This window comes from Botrytis sinoallii, assembly GCF_014898435.1.
Source record: "Botrytis sinoallii strain Bc 23 chromosome Unknown BSIN_001, whole genome shotgun sequence".
NCBI classification, from domain to species: domain Eukaryota; kingdom Fungi; phylum Ascomycota; class Leotiomycetes; order Helotiales; family Sclerotiniaceae; genus Botrytis; species Botrytis sinoallii.
The window spans coordinates 1798838-1813866 of record NW_024066028.1 but is presented as its reverse complement, the minus strand read 5'-3'; the positions used below and the strand labels follow the sequence as shown (position 1 = coordinate 1813866).

The following is a 15029-nucleotide window of genomic DNA, read 5'->3' as shown; positions in this document are numbered from 1 at the left end:
TCTGCCGAGATTGGATGGACTGATGGTCAATCAGCTAGCCCACCTCAGTAATATAGATATCCAGACTACAATCGAGATCGAAATCCACGTTAGTGAGCTTGCAAAAGCGTTAGACAAGTCGATCCGAGTAATTAGCAAGATCGATTGAAAGGTAGGGAAAGCCTTGCCATAATGAATGGATAAATATAGAGAAGCTTATCGAGTATATATAGAAGCATGGAGGGAAACGGACTTGGAAAGGAAGACTTATGCTATACACTTTTTACAAAAAGTAGTGCGACAAGCCAAGAGATCCTATTGGGTTATATATCTAAATAGGGTCAAGAACGATAAAGAACTCTATCGAATTATGGGATGGCATAAGTTAACCCCCGAAAGCAATGCGAAATCCCCCTTTCTAATAATCGGTGAGTAGGAGATCTGCAACACAAGAGAGAAAGCGGATACCCTATTTATAGCGGTTCTGGATCGATTCAAGGCGAACGATGATCTTCCAAACGATCCACTATGCAATCAAACATACAAGGGGACCCTCCCCTGGAAAAGAACAATCTCGGCTAAAGAAATAGAAAAGCACATCATAAGAGCTTTGTGTACTACACCAGGAGTGGATCGAGCTACTGTACGCCTCCTTAAGGCATGCTGGCCGAGCGTCAAGTCACTAATCCAGGAGATATTTGCATCATGCCTAGCTCTAAACTACTACCCAGAAGAATAGAAGCTAGCGGAAGTAGTAATGATTCCCAAGGTAAACAAGAAAGACAAAACATCACCGTGGTCGTAACGACCAATAGCCCTGATCTCTTATATCGGAAAGGGTCTCGAACAGTATATAGCCAGCCAAATATCTTGGATAGCTTTGAGACATAAAGTAATCAGCCTACAACACTGCAAAGCGCTCCCTAGAAGATCAGGGATAGATCTAGCAGCTGCCTTCACTCACGACGCAGAGCTCGCATTAGCAATTGGCAATGTGGTTTCGATTGTTACTATGGATGTACAGAGAGCTTTTGATGCTCTCTTGAAACGTTGACTCTTAAGCCAAATGATTAAACAAGGATAACCAACTTCGCTGCTCAAGCTGATAGACTTATTCCTTACAAACAAAAAAGTTAGAATGAGATTTAAAGATATTACAACTGAAGAATATCTAGTGATATGCGGTACCCCTTAGGGGTCCCCACTATCACCTATACTCTATATACTCTATCTTGCTGAGCTCCTCAATCGAGATACGAAATTCCGTTTTGGCTATACAAATGATATCGCGATCTACCACTCTTCCAAGCATCTCTCTACAAATGCTAGGATCCTGCAATAACGAGTACAATAGATCATCAAATGGGGCAAGGAGAACAGAATTCTATTCGCCCCTGAGAAGTTCGAACTACTTTATATTATCAGACAACATAATACCACTAATCCATTATTAATAGTGAATCCAGATCTGATAATCACTTCAGTACTGATTGCAACGAGTGGAAGCACTTAGCCTATTCTGAGGTGGCTGGGCGTCTTCTTCGATCGCCGGCTCTCGTTCTTACAACACGTCAAAACACGTACAGCGAAAGCTATGAAAGTAGCCTTGCATATCAGATCGATTGCCCGCATTATACATAGGCTGCCAACTTCCTCTCTAAGAAAAGCAGTGATCACCTGCATTCTCCCAGTAGCATTATTCGGCACGGAAGTATAATATGCTAGTAAATATAAGCCTGGCCTAGGCTAAAGCGATCCAAGTATAAATGCAGGTATAAAAGGTTATCTTCGTTGCATCAATAGAATGATCAATACTACTGTAAGAGAAGCGATTCCAGTATACAAAACTATACCGATCGCAGCTCTTATTAAAGAAACGGATCTACTATCGGAGATAGTTGCATTAAAATATACCAAGCTGCAATTCGTACTCTGTTTAAAAACAATCGACAATCAATACTTGCTAGTAAATCATTTGAAGCCAGTAATACAAAAACGCAAACAAGGAGCAGGCATAGCAAGAGGGCCTCTTACAAGAATCCAGCGGCTCAGCCATCTCATCCCAGAGATGCAACACTCGAAGCTATTCCGCTTACACTTTTCGATTGGCTACAGAACGGATCCAATAAAAGGATTAACCAAAGAAAAAGCAATTCAAGCCTTCAAAGAATGATAGCAACAACTTTTACCCAAAGATTATACAATCTTCTCTAACAAATCAGAACAAACCATTGATTGCAAATATTGTATTGGCTACAGATATACAATATATCGTAATGGCACTCAAATAGCCTCCGGATTTAAGTAGATCCAAAACGACTCACATGTATTCGATACAGAAGCGATAGAAGCATAGCACGGATTGGAGTATCTAATCACTATAATTGAAGATCCCTTAAACAGTTGGATCTGGATGTGTATTGACAATATATCGGTCATCTAAGGTATACGCGGAAACGCACTGTTCACAATACAATAAGCCTTCTACAAGTGTTATAAAGCAATAAAACAACTCGATATCAGGATAAAGTGGTTATTTGGATATATGGAGATCGAAGACAATAAGGAAGCAGATCGCTTAATAAACGCAGGCGTAATTGGGCCTATGGACTAGGCAATCGACAAGCTACCAATAATCAGTGGGGTCCGAACGATCGTCCGTCAGAAGCGCCTATACGCAGAATCTACCTGGTGGGAAGAGATGAACTCCTCTTTCTCTGCTGACTACAAGGAGTGGTCTCCTAGATATAATACAAAGGAGCCAAAGGAACTAACTCTATCAAGAGCAGTCTTACATCGACTGATAGCTATAAAAACAGGCCACAGCGACTACGCTGCTTATCATTAGCGATTTGGTTATCAAAACAATAAGCTGGACTGCTCATGCAGTAGTGCTAAGGAATTATATCATTTCTTTAAATGTACTATAAACAATCTAAAGCGTTTAGACTGGCCCCTTGCCCCTGTAGAAATGCAATCTAACAAGCAGGTGATCATATATATCAAGAAACTCTTACACACACCTAGCAAGCTCACTCAGCTGATCACCGACTCAGAATTCTACACTCAGATCTGTCCTAACTACTAAAGAACCCTTAGAAAGCGACAATCTTTTCAATAAGCTTGCTGCCCACCCCTTATAAACTCATCACTCAACTGATCACTCGAATACACTACACCTCTAAAAACCGCAAACCCAATATATAATACAAGAGCCCTGCTGCTCGGCTAAACAAATAGCAACCCACTCTCGCTTCTTTTCCTCTACCATAAGGATCGAAGCCCACAACAAGCCTATCCACCCAGGAACCAAGCTCTGCCTCAACAACAACCCGGATCAGATGTTCCCTTCTGGAAACAGAAGTGGATCGTACCCGCAGAGGAGCGAATAGCCCCTGGCATTGAAGTTAAATTGCTAAATTCGATTGCGATGATCACGTTGTTCAAATAGTTTCTTATCTTAGCACGTCTAAATACCCTTAGGGAGGTCCAAAACAGACGTTAATTAATATAAATAAATAAAAAATAAAAAAATATATATAATAAAAGATCGAGCTGGTGTTTTGTCATATCTAATTGTTTACAAATTGTTAAAAGCTTTGTTTTTATTTGAGTTATAATGAACTAGTATTGTTACTCTAATTCGTCTTTCTATACTGTAATCTCTATTATGTAATGCTCTGCGGCTTCTTGAGCAAGAATAAGAGGAAGCATTTCTTTCGAAATACGATTCTTTAGCTCCTTCTGTATATCAAATTATTTCAAGAGTTAACTTTACTAAAAGCTAGCAAAATTGTAATTTATCTTTATTATATTGCTATACTCAGCAACAGCCAATCAGTATTAGAGAAATATCTTATATGTATCCCCATCAGACAAGCACTTATACTTATACTTGTCAGTCAGACAAAGCAAACAGCAAGATTGACCAAACGATTATCCAGGAAGTCAATAGCAGATACCATCTCCCTTACCGGAAATACAACTGTGTACGCAGCCAGCACAAATCCAGCCATTCTTCCGAATACATTGTTCCTGTTGTGGTACTATCTTTTTTGGTAATCTTTTATTTGGAGATCCCTACTCATCGATATCAACAAAGCCAACACTTCTACGACAGAGTATATCGAATTTGCAATCAGATTGATTTTGATATAAGGCCTTTAGGATATCTTTTTCAATTATCTCATTATCATTTTCGAGATTACAAAAATGATATACCGCTACAATCAATTTGTTAGCGAACTTCTTTTTGTAATTGTTAATACAATCAATCAAGGGATTGTATTCTTTCTTCGAATTCTGTTTTGGAAAATGATAGAATGGATATATTCAATAAGTATATTGAAGATTGACCCTATTCTCAAATATATTGTCTTTGATATTTGTAATTATACTTGTTAAACAAGCCGACTACAAGCTGGAGATATCAAAAGAAAGCCTCACTTATATGCATCTTTATTATCCAACCCATCTTCCTCATCATCCTCCTCCTCGCCGACAGGATCATTACCACTCCTGCTGCTTCAGCTGCGCTGGCGACAACTTGCTCTTGCTGCTGCGTTTTCTTGATAGTATGAAAGGTATATTGATTATTGATTGAGGAATATAAAGAAAGTGAATAACCGGAAAAGATTTGGAAGAAAGAGGGAAATTCGAGCGATCTATATGCTTCAAAGGTTTCGCACTGTTATTAAGCTACAGGACGGTTTCCTCTATTTCCTATACACCTTCCCGTCGCGAAAAAAGCAAAATTTGTGTACACACCTGTTTATCACGCTATATTACAATGTAAACAACGATGTCTCATTGGGATCGCCGATGCGTCTACGGATTAGATAATTATAAAGCTTGAGAGTAAGCTTTTTCGAAAGGGGGGGTAGTGTTACGGATCGTATCCAATCGCAGTTGCGATCGCTTACGTGTGTGCTTGTGTATGTGTACAATCATATATACATAGCTAGTATATAGGAGCGCTCTACAAGCGCTTTGCTCTCGATTCTGTAGTTGTAGATTCTAAGGATAAATTGTACCCTGCTCTTGCAGTTCTTCTAAGGCAAAGTGTCACAATTACAGGATATCCAGTAGTTGTTAATCATGAAATCTATTATACTAGAATCTTCTCTTCCGTATTAAAAAGTTTTTAAAAGAATTTGTAAGATTAAAAACATAATTATCATCCAGCCATTCGATTTATCAAGATTGACTTCGGAATTTTAAAATGAATAGTAGTACTTCGAATTAAAGTAAATTCTTTATTTTTTAGATTTTCTATAGCCTTTTGAATATTATCTTTCGATTCATTATGATTTAATGATTTTCGATTCATTGTATATTGAATAAATGTGTAAAATAAAGAAATAAGGGGGTGATTTTGATTCATATCATGATATGACCCACTTCTAGTCAAGTTACGTTATCTATAATTTATTAGAATTACATGACATTTTGTGCACGTCTGCGGCACGATTTCGTTTAGAAAGAGACTTTGTAGTATCTGGACCGAAAAGGTGTAACCATCAAAGCCAAAGCCAAAGCGAAACACGGGGGTATTTGGCTAGCAGAATGGGAGATTGGCTCACAGTGCCATATATGAATTGAATCGAATAACAAACAATTCAAGGCAAAGTTGCCAACTCTTTACGCAAAATGTTGAAGTGTAACGGAATATCAAATGAATTCCTCCTATCAAAATAGTAGCGAGAGCATGATTGGCTGGCTATTCAAGTTTGCAATAGTTTGTATGGGCATGATTAGCAACGGTCGTCGTGTCAGTGTCACAGTCAAGAGCCTCCATTGCTTGACCTGAGGTTAGTTGACCCTCGGAAATGTTGCCAGGGGGTCTGCCATGATGCAGTGAGATTACTAGGAGGTATCTAGCTGAACAGAACACGGTGGGGTCTCGGTGCCTCTCTTTGAGTGGGTTGCGTAATTTGCGTTTGTTGGGGATGATGGGAGGGTTGATTGATGATTTGTAAGAAAGTTTTCTGTCGGAACGGAGTTGTTTCGTTTCTGATACTTGGTTGCAATATGATCCTGCACGATTAAAAGGTCTGCTTTTATCGAAACGATAATGACTTCAGATTCGCCCTTGGGAACTAAGGGCATTTGTTCTCCCTTGAAGGAGTATTATCGATAAGCACGGTTTTGGTGAGGCTATATTGTGATGATTAAGATAGAATGGGTGGCTCTAAAGTCGTTTCTTACCTATTAAAAGTCTGCGGACTGAATATTCGGAGAATGATGTTGTGAGAGTTGGTGATAGTACGCCAATAAATTGGGGTTGTCGGATACTAGATCCTTGAACCGAGAACATAAAATGCTGTGTGGAACAATAATCATATGTAAGCAGGCGTGGGAGCCAATGAAACACAGTTTGAAATCTTACTATCGAGTCGGTATCGGATCAATTCAACAGTCCGGCTGTCATACGATACTTTACAATGTGGCACCGAGTCTTTCTGACCCAGCGAAACCAACTTCAACTCATAAATCTCAACTTTCAAACTCCTAAAATCCGTTCTTACCAAGAATTTCCCAAGCGACAGACTCGCACGTACACAAACTCACGTCTAACATCACTCTAATCACTATGTCTGTTACCGATACCTCTATTCGTGTCCTCCGTCTTCTTCCCGTGATCACGTCGACCGTCGTGTTGATGTTTGCAGTCGATGAGCACATATTCCTTGGCACCTGGATGGCGCCTACATTTCGCGAGCGGGCAAATGTGCATCTTCCCAGTTGGTTCCAGCTCTGGGGTCGCCGGGGTCGCTGGGTGATTCTTCTCGGATATCCGGGCACCTATGTTCTCGGGATGCTCAACCTTCTCGTCGCGCGTCCTCGGCTGAAAGTGACGGGTGCGGAGAAATGGTACGCGATGGGTCTTCTCTTTAGTGTGGCGCATATTGCTATCTTTGGCAAGAGAGCCCTGAAGCTGTTGGCGGACATTAAAGGAGATGTTCCTAGAGGAAATAGTACGCGCTCCATGGGGGCTTGGTTGCGGATGCATACGATTAGGACGTTTATGACGGATGTCCCGGCGTTGGTCTTTTTTGTTGTGGGTGCGCTGAAGGCACTGTGAATATTGTGAGGATTGAAAGGTAGATGTGTGTAGGCGGAGAGGCAACTAAAATATTCGGGTATACATGTCATGAAGAGAGTCATCAAGAGAAGTCCCTGTCCTGACTTTCTGGCTGAAGTGGTTTGGTGCGGATATTGTGGAGTATGTTCGGGATTGTCGTCTGCGTTAAGGCTTCTTATGGTGGTTGGATATATGTGTTTTAGATGATCATCTTGAACGTTCATATCAGAAGTTTGGTGTAGCTGCAGCGGAAGCGAAGTCATGGAGAAAAATAGACTTGTTCGTAATTTATCTCATGTGATGTGGTATGGATGGCAACTTGGCAAGTAACAATGTTACGCTATTGCCGGTATATAGTATCTAGCTTCACGCTAGTAGCTCTTGAGGTTATCCTTGAGTCGAGACCAGAATACCCGGTATTCTGGAGCAGGGTATGCCATGGGCGTTCTGCAATTATAGAAGCGTATTTCCGGCCATCGTCAAAATCAAGCCACCAGCCTAGTAAGCCACACATCACAAATTGACTTCTTGACCATTGTCTTGTTGTTTCTAGAAGTAGAAGGTGACCCCCTGGCTTATGACACTTTTCATTGTTTCCTTGCGTAATTTGACTGCATGAAGAACGTTTGAAGCTACAACTATATCGAAAGAACTGCCTCCGAGACCCTGCTTCATTGGGTACTTTTCAATATCAAGAGTCATGAAGATAGTCTTACTATCAATAAGGATACCTCCTGCGCGCTCAAAAAGTCCCATCCTGTATGATTCTCGATATGACTTGGTGAGATCTTCAATACTACTGCTCCCAGTTAACCCGCCGTAAGAATGCATTGTAATAATGATATCTTTTCAGCATTAGACAAAGGTTTAGTGTCTGAAAGAAACCATTTTTATAATTGTTCTCGTTCTCTTTCTCATTCAATGAAGATATTATCGTTGATCAATGAGGTTCCACCAAGATACTATCGTTTTGGTAAAAATAATAATGCGCCTGAAACTACTATATCAGTATGAAGTACTGTAAATAATAGTAAAAGGATTTTAAAATAAAATCTATAATTGTTAACAATCTGATTGAATTCGAGTTATATAAATTAAAAACCCCAAACTCAAGTACCCTGACAAATGACTATTGGAACAATTCTGATTAGCTGTATAATCGAAAGCTATGCACTCGCGAGAGGGAGAGGGGATACGCGAATTGTGTCCTCTCGCCCCCAAGCGCGCTTAGCTACCTTCGCTATCTTGTTTCAGGCTCTGTGTGCAATGCACACGCAATATATATAGTTCATCGCGGTTTACTATCCCATTGTTCCTATCGAGTCCCAGCGCTGGGAACGATGAGAACTGGCGGGAGACGTCACATGGTTGCTGGTCAAGGGTTCTATTCCTGTAGTATTATTATTATTATTATTATTAGTAATTTTCAACCGGGCCGTATAGGCGAACCTCCCAGGGGGCATTACGGTTGGGCTAACTGCGGGATGATCTCTAATTTACATGATCCCCCTCTTCTAAGAGTGGGGTCTCAATACCCTCAGTAGCCTCCCAAGCGATAGCTAGCGCGCTTGTGCTTTTGTTTCCGATCCTCTGAGTGCCTCTGTGCACGCTTTCCGATCTTTTATATAATGTTTTGATTGAAAGTTGTTTTATTCTGTAAGGGTAGTTTTTGTATATATTCTAATGTAGCGTAGTGTATTGCATATATCGATTTTATTCTTTATAGCCTTGTTATATCGGTTGTCTCCTATTCTATATTTGTGTTCACCCGGATCGGTTGATCCATTTCTATTTCCTTTTTCTATTCTTCTGGTAATGTTTTAGGGTATATACTCTTGTAGAAGTCTGTTATAGCAATAAATTCAGCGAACTTGGTTGGTATATGCATTAACTGTTTCAGTAGTCATTCTTGAGCTGTCTGGTTGCGGGGTGGGTATTTGGGCCTGATATCTGGAGGCCAGGTTTTGTAGGTCGCGAGGACTTTGCAGCAGTGCACAATGTACTCGAGGGATTTGTATGCGCTATATGAGTAATGGATTGTTGCTTTCTCGTGTTTAAATTGTTGGTGATAGTTTTCGAAGTTACCGTATACTGAGCGGATTGCTAGCATATAGTGGAGAGTAGTTTGTAAGAGTTTTAGTTCATTAGGGCATTTGTTTGTACTTCTTGGATTCTATTTCTGGTACTGTTTGGAGAGTATTGGTTTCTGTTTGATCTATCATACCTGTGCTGCCGATTCTATAGTAGTTTTTGCTATAGAGCGGATACCGCTTGCTGTAGGTCGATTCGCATGCCCTGAGGCTGATTTTCTTGTCCCTTTATCAGCGAGTGCATCCGCACGCTATTCCTGTAGTAGCAAAGTTAATATTCGGAATGAAAAGAAATTTAATATAAATCCCCATACAAATTTCTATTATATATATTACAATATTAATATTTTGTTTATTGTCAATAATACATTCACTTTATCAATAATAAATAAAATTAACAAATTTTGAGATTCGTTTATCATTGAATTTTAATAGAAGAAAAAATGAGGGCCTTTCAAAGCTCCTTAGAATTGAAGTAAAAGTAAACAGAAAGATATATATGTAGATATAAGGAGAAGGTATAAAAAGAAATAAACATGAAAACTGAAAAGTAAGCAGAAGAAATTAACCGAAAGTTTAAAGGGGAAAAGATTTCCACTTCTTATTACTCACTTTCAAGAAATTCACTAAAACACTATTGATTAAAACAAACTTCACAAGATATAAAGATTTATACTAGTCTAATTAATACCACAAAAACGCTTTTTTCAACACAAGATTGATTATTAAAGATTTTATTGTAATTAACAAAGCGATCACTTCGTTAACCACGGATTCTGCCACCACAGGGTATTGAAAGTACCTTTGGATACAGGTGATTTTATTCTGAGCTCAAGATTCCTCTAATGGCCATGTGACCTGAGTTATAACAATTAAATAATCGCTAAGATTACTGTTTTATAAGATAGCTTTCAAATTCATTCTCTGGAGATCAAACACCTTTTGCCTTTTGGTGACAATACGAAGAATATACGGGGGTCCATATCTCCATCATTCATATCATCAAGCGTAGAAACTTTAGCATAAGGAAGTGTACGGAAGAAAATTGCAGTGGCCAGGCGAAGTTCTATCTCAGCAAGGTGCAGTCCTAAGCAGACTGTATTTAACTATTAGCACTTCGGCTCTGTATAAGACAATTAATCGTGTCAAAACTAACCTCGTGATCCACCACCGAAAGGCATAAAAGCATCTTTCATTTCCTTTGAAGGATTCGTTCATCTGCTAGGCTCGAAGGATTCTGGATTCGGGAAAATTTCCGGTTTGCGATGCAAGGTGTAAGCCTGGGTGGATACAGTCGTTCCTCCTGGCAATCTATGACCAAGAAACTCAACGCCCTCTGCTGGCACCATGCGGGGCAAGGCGGACGGCGCGGCGCCGTATAATCGCAAAGTTTCTTTGATAATATTGTTCAGACACGTCAAGCCACGGAGATCTTGGTCAGTGAAGTCTGGCGGAAGAGAACGGAGCTCCTCCACTAATGCATCTCTCACTTGAGGATGTTTGCAAACAGCCCACGTCAGGTACGTCATAGTGTTGGCTGTCGTATCGCTGCCGGCGACGATGAATAACATTGCGTTGTCTACAATGTCCTTATCAGACAGCCCGTTTTCATCGCTGCGAAAAAGTTTCTTAAGAAGCATTGGACAAGATTCCATCTCTGCAGCCACTCTTTTCGATCGCGCAATCGACTGTTCCGCGTACTCCCGTAATCGCTTTCCAGATGCAGCTGCCACCTTGAGAGCAGGTAGTGGGATCACATTGGATAGCTTCACCATAAATGGGAAGGTGCCTCGAATGCCTCCGGCAGACCCATTTGCTTCGATATCCAGAATATATTGGTTTTTCTGCGACTTTTGTTCAAAACCAAAACCTCTAGATTCGCGAACATGCGTTAGAAAGGAGCAGCACTTACCTTACCAGACTCCAGCATCTTGAAGGATTCGCCAAAGCTGAGTTCTCCAATCACATCAGTCGCCATGAACATCCACCACTTGGAAACATCCCCTGCACCTCGTTGTGACATTTCCTCAGTAATGCCTTTCACTGCGAGATCTATATTCCGACGAATGAAAACTTCTACATGTTTAAGCGATGATTCCGACATAGGCGATGAAAGAAGGCGTCGAAGATTTCGATGAAATTCAATATCGCTAGTATTGAATACATTCAAGACCGTTGGAGGTGTGAACAACCTATACCAAGGCGACTTTTTGAAAGAACCCTTAACATTATGGATCTTCTTTGTGGCTGCGATATCGGAAACGTGGACTTCAGTCGGGCTAACTCTGACAATCGAACCTGCAAAGATGAGCAACGTGTACGAATGGCCGAAGTCGTATAACGGCTTAAATGAAGACTTACCATATTTGCAGTGGAGGTCGTGAACATACAAAGGTCTCGTTCCTTTGATAATGTTATACTTTAGGATACCCGATGACCATTTCGTATACCAAGGACCCGGTAATTGAGACAAGGGATTAGTATAAACATTGTAAAGTATAATCTGGCTGTGTGTGAGAACATCGATCACTAAAGCCATTAAGGGTGTTTGGCCGCAGTGGATGAGGGAGAAAAGAGTCTCTGCCTACTTACAGTAGAGACTGCGGCGGCCACAACGACTATTGCTGTGATATTGTCGAAGGGCAGAGACAGATTTTGAGGCAGCATTGTCGACATTGATGTAGTTCGATAGAACATATATTCTGTTTGGGGATAGATGAAGTTTATTGCTGAAGGAAGTAGTTTATATAATACTCACATACCATTTAAAGGACTATCAACAGAGTCCGCAGTCCGAACATAACATTTCCCCAATTGGAGGCCGGCAGTGGTCCACACCCAAACTACCAGGTGGTGACATATTTTTATCCACACAAAATGAAAAGCGGGCTTGTACCGGGGGTCAAGTACCCATTTCCGGTGTTACCCGGTCTTTTTTGCGTGGTGGAAGTGAGGGGTAGTCCATCCGGGGCTCAATCCTGATTACAGTGTTTTCAGGCCCTAACCCGTATGGTTAAAAAAGTACAACGTTCTGCTTCTTTTCCTCACCAAGATTTGTGTGGAGAAACCAAGTCGTGGTCCTGGTCAAATCCTTGCTACGATCCATAAGATTTTCGAGTGACCAAGTGACCTTGTTTGTTTATTATCTTTCGTCTGGCGGGGCGCCCGCCGCGCGAGACGTGGCCCTAATAGGACGTGCTGGGCTGAAATCACCAGCGTTCTCTACATAATCTAGGTCCATGATCATACGAGCTACCCAGTAGTTGTTTCTCTATATATGACAGCCAAATCTAGTTGTTATAATCTCATTCAGAGTACTCGAATCGGTATTTACCGAGTTGTTGGCCTAGAAAAGCGTCCTTTTGATGGAAAATCTTGTGATATGCTGCGAAATCCCCAAGTCCTGTTCTAGCAGCATACATTCCACTCAAGCTCGCTCGTGGTAGAGCGAGTTCTGGTGGGTAGCTGCATACTGTAATCCCTAGTTCTTGATAGAGTTTGGGGGAAGTTGAGTGCCAGGTCGTCTGATGAGCCTATAGGGCTGAAACCTTGCTCTTTCTGGGTATATGAGCCAGGGTAGCTAGGATTGAGCTCACTACAGGTGCCCTCGCCGCCTCTCCTGCTAGCTTGTCTGTAACTTCATTTATTGGAATCTTTGAATGCCCTAAGTACCACCAGACCTCTACCTTGCTTGCTTGTTTTTAAACTGCTCTTTCTCCGCTAGCCCAAGTGTTTGCTAGTCGTTAAATTCAGCAGAAGTGGCTTGGCTGGAACCAGTAGTAGTATGTAGTAACCTAGCAGCTACTGTCAGATTGTCGAGGCAGATGATGATTTGATCCGACAGGTGAGTTATTGGTGAAAACATGGCTGCTTTTAGTCCTGCTAGTGCTGCGAAAGTTTCGGCGTCGTACACTTCGCAATTTATGCCTAAGAGCGTACTTTCATTGAAAAGCGTGATCTTTCCTTGAAGTTCTGTCCAACCAGCACCTGTATAAGTTATATCCCTTAACTCAATCAGAGAGCCGTCAGTGTAGGCTACTATATCTCCTTCGGAGACTGTATACACTTTGACCAAAAAACTCCTATGCTGCAGTCTTTTTGTCTCTTTCTGTTCGGAAACCTACTTTCTGAGGAGACCCTTCCCATTTTGGCTGGGCTAGCCATGAAAGGAAGTATATCAGGTCTGTATATTCCCTTGGCGGCTTGTTGAGAATCTAGATGTATATTTGTGAAAATGAAAAGAAAGGGTCTATCAGCTTATCACTGGAGATTGATGAGATCAAAGCTGGAGTTGGCGCGAGTTGTCGTTTCTTGTTGACAGGTCTCTTGGATGTGACGGTGTGAAGGGGGGGCGGCGGCGGCGACCGTCGACAGCATCACAAGTATAAGTCTACTAGAATTATTACAGATGAAGTGGCTGATTTCGTGGAGTCTTATGGCATATTAAACTAGAGCGAGATGTTGATTCATATCTTCCCATCGATTTGTTGTCCATATCTCAATCAGGTTTCGCAAGAATAATTGTCGGACATTTTCATTGTATGTCTTCAGTCATTCTGGGTTTTAGCCCAGTCAACGTTATCCCCTAATACCGAGGCCTATATACCGAGGCCTATCCCCTAGACTGCGGGTTACAGCCGGGTCCACTTATTACACCTTATTAATCAATCAAAATATTATAATCTAAAAGCTCTCGAAATCGTAAATTGTATTATGTTGAAAATAAAATATAATAGGATTTAAAAACTTTATATACTTTTTTTCTTAAGTAAAATATATAAATCTATAATAAACCTTTTAATCATTATTATTTCAATAATTTCTAATCTTAAACTTCAATTAAATAGTTTTCATATTTGATATAATTTAATAAAATTATCGATATTCTGACTAGTGCACCGGCTACATATGCCGGCCGCAACCCGCAGTCTAGGGGATACCTAAGGATGAATGTAGAGAAGGATAGTGTATCTTTCGAAGTATAAGGAGAGGTCTTTTGAAAAGCATTAAGAGCGCTTTTAGGGGGAGGTAGGTGAAAGTCCCACTTTTCACTTGAAAATTCTTGGCACTTTTTTGATCGATTTTTCTTAGTCAGCAATTCCAAAATCCCAAAAATCAAAGAAATCCGCCCTTTTGCCCTTTGGAAGAGGCCTGCGTTGTGTGTCAGCACAACGCACCTGTGCCAGGAGTGAGAGGTCTAAGGTAGAAGGGAGTGGTTCGGGAGAGAGACGTGCGAGAGATTCTGTTAATGGTGATGGAGAAGCGGCTGAGTTCACAGATCTTAGGAGAGTTCGGCGACTGATCAAGAGAAGATGAGGGGTCTATTGGATAAATTTTCTGCGTTGAATTGGATTAGGGTAGGATTGGTTGGTGGTGGGGGAATTTTGGGATTATGGATCGCTCTTTCTTGAAGACGTGGCTATGAAAATATGATTTTGAGCTGAGATATTTATACTGTGAGTTGACGCGACTTGAGTAGTACATTTGTATCAGGTGTCGCTAAAGGATGTTACAATGAATGTTACAAGGGTCCTTAGAAGTTATATTATACTTTCTAGTACTATACAGTAGTCTATATTAGGATATAATATTACACATATCTACTAATGAAATACTCGAGTATAACGGTCAGACAGGTGTAGTGGTACATCTCTATATCCTCAATTCTCATCAATATATAATACGTATCCAAACATTATTATAGCGTCCTCCTTCTCCCCAACTCGACGGAATAAGTATCGTTGGAGAAATTATAATCCTAACCATCTACTCCGGTGACTATTGACAGTGGAAACGGGGTTGAAATCTTATGGGCCTTGGAATATAGTGGTGGTGACCTCCCAGCCTACAGCTGTTCAGCAGACGGGATAGAAGTG

The 15029-nt window shown here is 40.8% G+C and overlaps 3 protein-coding genes across 3 annotated transcripts; 1 reads left to right on the top strand and 2 right to left on the bottom strand.

The window, feature by feature from the left end:
• Window positions 1–6571: 6571 nt before the first annotated feature.
• On the top strand, window positions 6572–7063 carry EAF02_000385 (uncharacterized protein; the record flags this gene model as incomplete). The annotated part of the gene is made up of 1 exon (XM_038896433.1): window positions 6572–7063. The coding sequence occupies one exon, from the start codon at window positions 6572–6574 to the stop codon at window positions 7061–7063; it is 492 nt and encodes a 163-aa protein (XP_038763292.1).
• Window positions 7064–10070: 3007 nt separating this feature from the next.
• On the bottom strand, window positions 10071–10349 carry EAF02_000384 (uncharacterized protein; the record flags this gene model as incomplete). The annotated part of the gene is made up of 2 exons (XM_038896432.1): window positions 10071–10249; window positions 10310–10349. The coding sequence occupies 2 exons, from the start codon at window positions 10347–10349 to the stop codon at window positions 10071–10073; spliced, it is 219 nt and encodes a 72-aa protein (XP_038763291.1).
• Window positions 10350–10367: 18 nt separating this feature from the next.
• Window positions 10368–11820, bottom strand: EAF02_000383 (uncharacterized protein; the record flags this gene model as incomplete). The annotated part of the gene is made up of 4 exons (XM_038896431.1): window positions 10368–10997; window positions 11066–11451; window positions 11515–11656; window positions 11746–11820. 4 exons carry the CDS (start codon window positions 11818–11820, stop codon window positions 10368–10370), a joined length of 1233 nt encoding a protein of 410 aa, XP_038763290.1.
• Between the last annotated feature and the right edge of the window lie 3209 nt (window positions 11821–15029).